Consider the following 8,462-nt stretch of genomic DNA (forward strand, 5'->3'; position numbering starts at 1 on the left):
GGTTTTTTTTTTTTTTTTTTTTTTTTTTTTTGGTAATCATAGGTGCTGGCCGGATTGAATTATGTTCTGGCTTACTGGAAGGAGGAACCACACCCAGCATGGGTAAGTGTTTTCCCTATTTTCTCGCAGGAGTTTATAGAGCTTGGAGACAATGGAAAATATGTTTCATTGAGATCCTTTAGTAATGTTACTGATATGTTAACAATGCTGTGGATATTGAATTAGTTAGAGGTGCTTATGATTGTAAATACACCTATCAAAGGTGAGATCCTTATACATCAAAAAGTTGAGAGATACTGTTAACGTTGGTTCAGTTGCTCTGCAGTAATATCAACGGCCAGGGTTCTTTTTGGGTTTTTTTTTTATCTTTCCATCTTGGCATCTTCAGCATATTGACTTTTGTCTTCATTTCTCCCATCCTGGTCTTTGTGCTGTTGTCATACATTTTACTTCTGTATATGTTAAAAATACATATACTCCACACCACATTATTTTTTTTATTATTTTATGTTAGTCAACATACAGTACTTCATTAACTTTTGATGTAGTGTTCCGTGATTCATTATTTGTGTATAACACCCAGTATTCTTCTTTAAAGAGTCAACTGGGGCGCCTAGGTGGCTCAGTTGGTTGAGCATCCCACTCTTGATTTCGGCTCGGGTCATGATCTCAGGCTCGTGAGATTGAGGCCCATGTTGAGCTCTGCAGTCAGTGGGGAGTCAGCTTGAGATTCTCTCCCTTTCTCTCTGCCCCTCGCCCCCACTAGTGCTCTCTGACACACTCTCTCTCTCAAATAAATAAATCTTCCAAAAAAGAAGAGTCAGTTATCTCTTAAAGAGCTTAAAATAATAAGAAAACAATCATGTATTTACCTATGTGTAATTACTATTTCTGGTGTTCTTCATTCCTTTGTGTAGGTCTTTATTTCCATCTGATTTCATTTTCCTTCTGTCTGAAGTAATTCTTTTAACGTTTTTCTTGTAGTACAAGTATGCTGGGGATGAATTCTTTCAGCTTTGGTGTGTCTCAAAACATCTTTCCCCATTTTGTGAAAGATATTTTTGCTTGGTGTGGAATTCTAGGTTGATAGTTTTTTTCTTCTTTCAGTACTTTAAAGATGTTTCTCCACTGTCTTCTTGCTGGTGTTATTTTTCATATGAAATATCATCCATACCTATGTTTTTTTGTTTTTTTCTATGTAATGTCTCTTTTTTGTGGTTGCCTTAAAATTTTTTCTTTATTCCTGGCTTTGAGCAATGTGATAACAATATACCTGATTATAGTTTTCTTCATGTTTCTTGGACTTGTGCATTTATAGTTTTCATCACATTTGGAAAATTTTCATCATTCAATGTACTCCACCCCCTTCTTCAGAGACTTCAGTTATTTTTGTTTTAGGCTGATTGAAGTTGTCCCATAGCTCACTGATGAACTACTCTTTTTTTTTTTTTTTTTTAAGTAGCCTCCATGTCCAGCGTGGAGCCCAACTTGGGGCTTAAACTCACAATTATGAGATTGAGACCTGAGCTGCGATCAAGAGTCAGACACTTAACCAGCTGAGCCACCCAGGCTCTTTTTATATTAATCTCCTTTTTCTCTGTGTTTCATTTTGCATAGATTCCATTGGTTTGTTTTCAAGTTTACTAATCTTTTCTCTGCAATGTCTAATCTGCTGTTAAACCCACCTAGTATATTTTTCATCTCACATATTGTAATTTTCATCTTTAGGAGTTTAATTTGAGTCTGTTATATCTCATATAGTGTTTCTGAACTCTTTTGAAGATTTGGAATAAAGTTATAATAGTTGTTTTAATGACTTGGCTGCTAATTCTAACATCTATATCAGTTCTAGGTTGGTTTCATTTGATTGATTTATCACCTTATGATGCATGTTATTTTCCTGCCTGATAATTTCTTATTGGTTGCCAGACATGAATTTTGGGTTATTGGGTCCTGGATATGTTTGTATTCCTATAAAAATTCTCAGGCAGTTGGGTTATTTAGAAACAGGTTATTCCTTTTGGGTATTGTCTTTAAAATTTGTAAAACAGGTCTGGAACAGTGGTCAGTCTAGAGTTAATTATTCCTACTACTGAAGCAAGACCCTTCTGTGTACTCTCTCCACTGCCCCATGAATCTTGAACTTTTTCTATCTGCCTTTTGGAAATCAGCATTATTTTTGCCCTGACAGGTGTGAATGAAAGGTACTATTTCTTTCTAATTCTTTTCAATGGATTTTTCTCTGGCCTTGTATGGTTTCCTTGCATATATGCACTCATTAGTACTGAGCTGAGTATTGGAGGGAGATTCTCTGTAAATCTCCAAAATTCTCCTTCTCTCTTCCCTGGTGCTCTTTCCTGGGAACTCTAGTCACTTGGTCTCCCTGGACTCTCAGATTTCTCTTCAACTCAGAATTCTCTGGCCTCCACCTGGGTTCCCCCTTTCTATGCTGGAGCCTAGAAAACCCTCAAGGTAGTAATTTGGGTCAATTATAGAGTTCACTTCATTTGTTTCCCATCTTTCAGGCATCATTGTTTTTTGTTGCGTGGCACACAATCTCTTGCAAACCATTGTTTCAGAAATATTTTTCATATTCATATGTGTTTTTTGGTTATTATAGGTGGGAGGGTAAATCCAGTCCCTGTTACTCTGTCTTGGTCAAAAGCAGAAGTCCCTGTATGAATTTTTGACTCTTCGATGTTATTCTAAGGTTGATGATAGCATTCTTAAGTATAAAAGGTTTACATAAGCAATAGCTCTTTGGAATCCTCTCAGTAAAGGAGGGCATTCCTTGGCCATTCTGTGAAATCTCTAGAACATACCTAAATTTGACTGCAGTCTGTTTTTTGCAATAGCAATCATGATTCATTGTTGGTATGGGGCATATTGCTATCCCATGCAAAATTGGGGTTCTGTTAGCAAGGAGAAAGAAGTAAATCAATCATGCTTGTCACAGAATTTATACAGATGGTTCCCGATATATGATGGTTTGGCTTATGATTTTTTGAGTTTATGGTGGTACAAAAGTAATATGCATTCAGTAGAAGTTGTACTTTGAATTTTTAATTCTGATCCTTTCCTGGGCTAGCCATTTGTAGTATGATACTCTCATGATGCTGGGCAGCCACAGCTCCCAGTTAGCCATGCAATCACAAGAGTAAACAACTGATACACTGGCAACCATTCTGTACCAATGTAACCATTCTGTTTTTCACTTTCAACACTGTATTCAATAAATTACATGAGATACTCAACACCATATTATAAAGTAGACTTTCCATTGGATGATTTTGCCCAACTGTAGGCTAATGTAAGTGTTCTGAGCATGTTTATGGTAGGCTAGGCTAAGCCGTAATGTTCAGTAGGTTAGATGTATTAAAGGCATTTTGACTTAGGATTTTTTCAGCTTAAGATGGGTTTATTGAGATGTAATTACAGTGTAAGTCACGGAAGATCTTTACTCTTGAGGGTTTCTTTTTTTTTTTAATCATATTTTTTTATTATGTTATGTTAGTCACCATACAGTACATCCCTGGTTTTTGATGTAAAGTTTGATGATTCATTAGTTGTGTATAATGGGTGTCATACGCAACTATTGAGGGTTTCTGAACTAGCGATAAATTGTGTCATTTAGGTATTTTTATTCATAGATCTCTACATAAAATCACAACCAAGTAGAACTTTGCTCTTTATTATATAACTCTTTCAAAAAAGGTTTTGATAAATTTCTGTGTTCATTACAGGGTCATAAACTTTAGAACTATGTAAACATGTCTATAGTAGGTTCTAAATAGAGCTATAATCAATCAGAAAGGAAAAATCAGATCTTATGTAATACACTGGCAGAATATTGAGCTTGTTAGTTATTACACCTTCAAGCGTCATATACCAGCAAAAGGATTTTCTTTAGTCAACTTACAAGTGCTTTGAAAATGCAGTAAATTCCTTCTGTTTACTAAATTGCTCTTTTTTACCCTTGATTCTCTTACTACTTCTATTATATGGAAATTTTTTTATTAATGTTGTCATTTCCTTTAGATCCACCTTTCTCTGGTTTCCTCAGTCATTGCTTCCTTTTCTTGTAGAAGTGATACACAGGAGCAAATGTAAAAGGCTAATAAATTTTATTGATTTTCTTGAGCTGTTAGTTCACATTTGAATTTTATTTTATTTTTTTAAAGATTTTATTTACTTATTTGAGAGGGGGAGTATGTGTGAGAGAGAGCACAAGCAGGGGGAGCTGTAGAGGGAGAGGAGAAGCATGCTCCCTGCTGAGCAAGGAGCCCGATGCAGGGCTGGATCCCAGGACCCTGAGATCATGATCTGAGCTGAAGGCAGATGCTTAACGGACTGAGCCACCCAGGCGCCCCTCACAGTTGAATTTTAATTAGTCTGCTCTCTATTCTTTTAGGTGTCCTTCAAATAGTGAAACAATGTGTCCAGATCCCAGTTTTTGTGATGATTCGGCCCCGTGGAGGTGACTTTTTATATTCAGATCGTGAAGTTGAGGTGATGAAGGCTGACATTCGTCTTGCCAAGCTTTATGGTGCTGATGGTTTGGTATTTGGAGCATTGACTGAAGATGGAAACATTGACAAAGAGTTGTGCATGTCCCTTGTGGGTAAGAATTTATATCAGACCAAAAAGCCTCTAATGATGATTGCATTTAATACTCCTGATATTGAAACTAACATAACATTGTGTGTCACCTCAAATTTAAATAAAAGAAAGAAAAATGCAAGTTTTTCTGAAAACTGGCTTTTCAGTCACACCTGCAGGCACTTAAGCTAACCTACTTTAAGCAGTAGTTATCTAGATGTTTGGGGGCATAGCGTATGTGTGTTCTACTCCTATTGACTCCTAAGTTGAAGTTGTTATAGATAAATTCTGTTACTGTTCCTGGAAGGTTTAAGGGAAGTTTACCTTAATTCCTTTAATCACTGTACGAAAAACTTCAAAAGCTATTGCAGTTGGTGAGGATGGGGAGATGTGGAGAGGACAGAAGCATACTACTAATATTACTAGGCCAAAGTATTTCTTAAATATACTTAGGGGTAAAAGTAGTAGCTATAATGCTGCCTTTATAGTAACCAGATTGCATAATTTTTATTTGGTCTAGCTAAGGAGTGGATGACCATTTTTTTGGTATAAAAATCAGAGATAATGGAAACAGGAATTCTGAATTTGGAAGGCTGCGATTTTATTATAAAATAATTAAAAATTCACTGTCTTTACTTCTTAGGAGAGGAAAGTGTAAAAAAGTCCCATATAACATGGAAAATTCTGTGTATACTAATCAGTGATGATCTCTTCATTTATATTGTTGTTTGGCTTTCTTTTTATAGCTATATGCCGTCCTCTACCAGTCACTTTCCACCGTGGTGAGTCATTTCCATTTTAGAAGTTCTATTAAATGGTGTCAGTTTTCTAATTTCACCAAATGCCATAACCTTTTTATGGAACAAACAAAATACCAGAGTGTTACAGTGTTACCAGTTGTTTTCTTTATACTGACCTTGGGACTAACTGTTGTAAATTTAGAGATGCACAATTTGAAGCTTTGTTATGAAAAGTTGTTAAAAGTAAGTGGTGGTGGTAGTGGTGGGATATAATAGAGGGAGAGATTAGGAATTGCCTACAAGTGTATTCAAGCAAGAATTTTGAGATTTATTTTTTTAAAGATTTTTTATTTTTAACTAATCTCTACACCCAGTGTGGGGCTTGAACTCACAACCTCAGGATCAAGAGTCACAAGCTCTTCTGATGCAACCAGCCAGGTACCCCCTGAGATTCATTTTTATTAGATTGCCTTAGGCCATATGCAACCACCAAAAACCACTGTGGCCGGTGAAATGAAATGTACTACCTGGCTTAAGCCAGACAAGACCATTCCAAGAGCTAGTGGTGCAGCCAGCTTTCTCAAATGAATATAAGATTCATGGGGTATCTACATAAGAATTGGATACTATCAGGAAGGAGGAAAGAAGGAATAGATGGAGATAGTCAATGAAGAGATAGTCACTGTTGCGCACAAAACTATATTACTGATGGTTTGTCTACATCAGAATGATTTCTAAAAAGTATCTGATAATTTCATGTAAAAAATGCCTCTTACCTATAAATCAGGTAGTTCTAATTTCTGTACACTTTGTCAAACCTTGGCTGGTAAAATGTAGGAACAAGTGTCAGTTTTGCTTGAAGAGGGCGCTCTGTTGTACATGAAAAGAGAAATGTCTTAAGTCATTTTTTTTTTAACTTGATGATATATGCTTGAGAAATTGTTGAATGTTTTTCTGGCCTTTTGAATAAGCATTCAAAGATTAGGATAAGAGTGGGCACTGTCATTTGCATCTATTTATAGAAATTAGAGATAAAACATTTGTTATTCTTGTTTCTTTCTGAAATGAATACCACCAGAAGACTGTTTTCTTGACTTGCTGTTTAGCAATGCTTCTCATAAACTAGCAATAACTAAAAGATGTTAGAGTGTTTAAAATTCAGCACCTTGAGAGTGGCCAAAAAGTATGAAAAGTAATTTAAATTAGTAAACATTTATCTGAAAAATATATAGTTTAAATTTTGGCATGCTAAATAGTTTAAAAAGTAAAGATGTCATGTAGGGTGTATTTTTCTCTGTTCTTAAACTAAGAAAATTGTTTCAAATTTCTTTTCCTTCAATACATTTAAAATATTTTCATGTTTTCAAAGTTTTGCATTGTCCCGGGTTCTACATTTTTTTTCACTTGTGTATTTAATGAGATAGTATGATAGTTTCATCACTGGCGAGGCACTACAACAAGAAAGGAAAAGTCTCTGTGGTACATTTCGCTGTCTGCATACACTAAAGTATAAAGTAAAGGGGTCAAGCACCTAATCCACCATGGATTAGAACTTCCAAATTATGTAGCAGTGCTGAGAACCAAAGCAGAAGCAGTTTTTCTTTTTGAGGTTCCTAGTGCTACTTTCCTCTCTGAGGAGGAGAAAAGCCTCTTAGAAAATAGAATGGAATTGTAAGTCTAGATAGTCTATTGTAAACAACTGTCCTTATGCTATGAGCTTTAAGTATTTGGAGTAAATGGAGTAGCATAAAATATTAGTTAATGATGTGAATGTGAACCAAGGCCTTTTTTAGAACTAGTGAGTATAATGTTTGTCTGAGGTCCAGTTTGTCTGAAGCCTTAGAACAGAGTTTTCCAAATTTGAGTCACTTGCCTATCACATTTACAGTTTTACCATATCTGAGTGCTACCTGTGAAAATTTATTTAATAATTTTCTTTAAATAAAATCTTAAATGAATTTAAAGAGAAACTTTTATAACTCGCGAAAAATGGAAACGTTTCACTTCAAATCTGTTTAAGTAAATACATCTATTCAAATGGGTACCATCTAAAATGCTTTTACATACCATCATGGTATACAGACTGTGGTATGCCAGTAAACTAGTTCTTGGACAAAAAGAGCTCTGACACATAGTATTTGTGATTTCTGTGTTTTAAATTCTCCCACCTTGACTGATTTCAAGCTGTCAATGGATTAAAAATAATGCTTGCAAAAGCAAAACCCCTGAATATTTAATAATTGGCTTTGTCTTTGCCAGTACGAGCTAAGTCCAGCACACCACTGGGTGTATACTACATTTTGGAAAACGCTGTATTAGAGGATATCAGTACAAAATTCAAATCAATTTTATTTATTTCAGCCTTTGACATGGTTCATGATCCAATGGCAGCTCTAGAGACCCTCTTAACCTTGGGATTTGAACGAGTATTGACCAGTGGCTGTGACAGTTCAGCACTAGAAGGGCTACCCTTAATAAAGCGGCTCATAGATCAGGTATACATAATTTTTTTCCCTTCCTAACTCTGCTGTGGTTTCTCCTGATATTCTGTTGTTCAGCTAGGTTAGGAAACTAAATATTACTGACTTAATAGTTCCCCTATACAGAAAAACAAGCAGGTAGTAATATATTTATATAATTCTTATTTCTTTCACATAAGTGTTAATTATTTTTTTAAAGATTTATTTATTTATTTAGAGAGAGTGGGGGGGGGGAGGGACAGAGGAAGAAGGAGAGAAAGTCTTAGCAGACTCTGCACTCGGCACGGTGCCAAACACAGGGCTTGATCTCAAGGCCATGAGATCACAACCTGAACCGAAACCAAGAGTCGGAGCTTAACCTACTGTGCCACCAAAGCGCCCTCTTTCACATGAGTGTTTTTAGTGGTTAAGGCTCTTGAGGTCAAATTATAGACTATGCTTAAGGATTTAATCTAACTTGGATAACCACAGCAAACTTTACCTTTTCTCTGCTGTCAACATTTCATAGTTTTTTTTTTTAATTATATTATGTTAGTCACCATACAGTACATCCCTGGGTTTTGATGTAAAGTTCGATGATTCATTAGTTGCGTATAACACCCAGTGCACCATGCAGTACGTGCCCTCCTTACTACCCATCACC

At 35.8% G+C, this 8,462-nt stretch overlaps 1 protein-coding gene across 1 annotated transcript in view; it reads left to right on the forward strand.

Annotated features, from left to right (window-relative positions):
* Positions 1 to 8,462, forward strand: part of CUTC (cutC copper transporter) — a 24,535-nt gene that overhangs the window by 5,687 nt on the left and 10,386 nt on the right. Inside the window, exons 3-6 of the mRNA XM_034663616.1 lie at positions 43 to 102; positions 4,412 to 4,621; positions 5,346 to 5,381; positions 7,701 to 7,834. Of these exons, the coding sequence (XP_034519507.1) occupies positions 43 to 102; positions 4,412 to 4,621; positions 5,346 to 5,381; positions 7,701 to 7,834 (440 nt within the window). The remainder of the gene's footprint in view (positions 1 to 42; positions 103 to 4,411; positions 4,622 to 5,345; positions 5,382 to 7,700; positions 7,835 to 8,462) is intronic.

The sequence above is a fragment of the Ailuropoda melanoleuca genome, chromosome 6 (assembly GCF_002007445.2).
Source record: "Ailuropoda melanoleuca isolate Jingjing chromosome 6, ASM200744v2, whole genome shotgun sequence".
In the NCBI taxonomy this organism is placed as follows: Eukaryota; Metazoa; Chordata; class Mammalia; order Carnivora; family Ursidae; genus Ailuropoda; species Ailuropoda melanoleuca.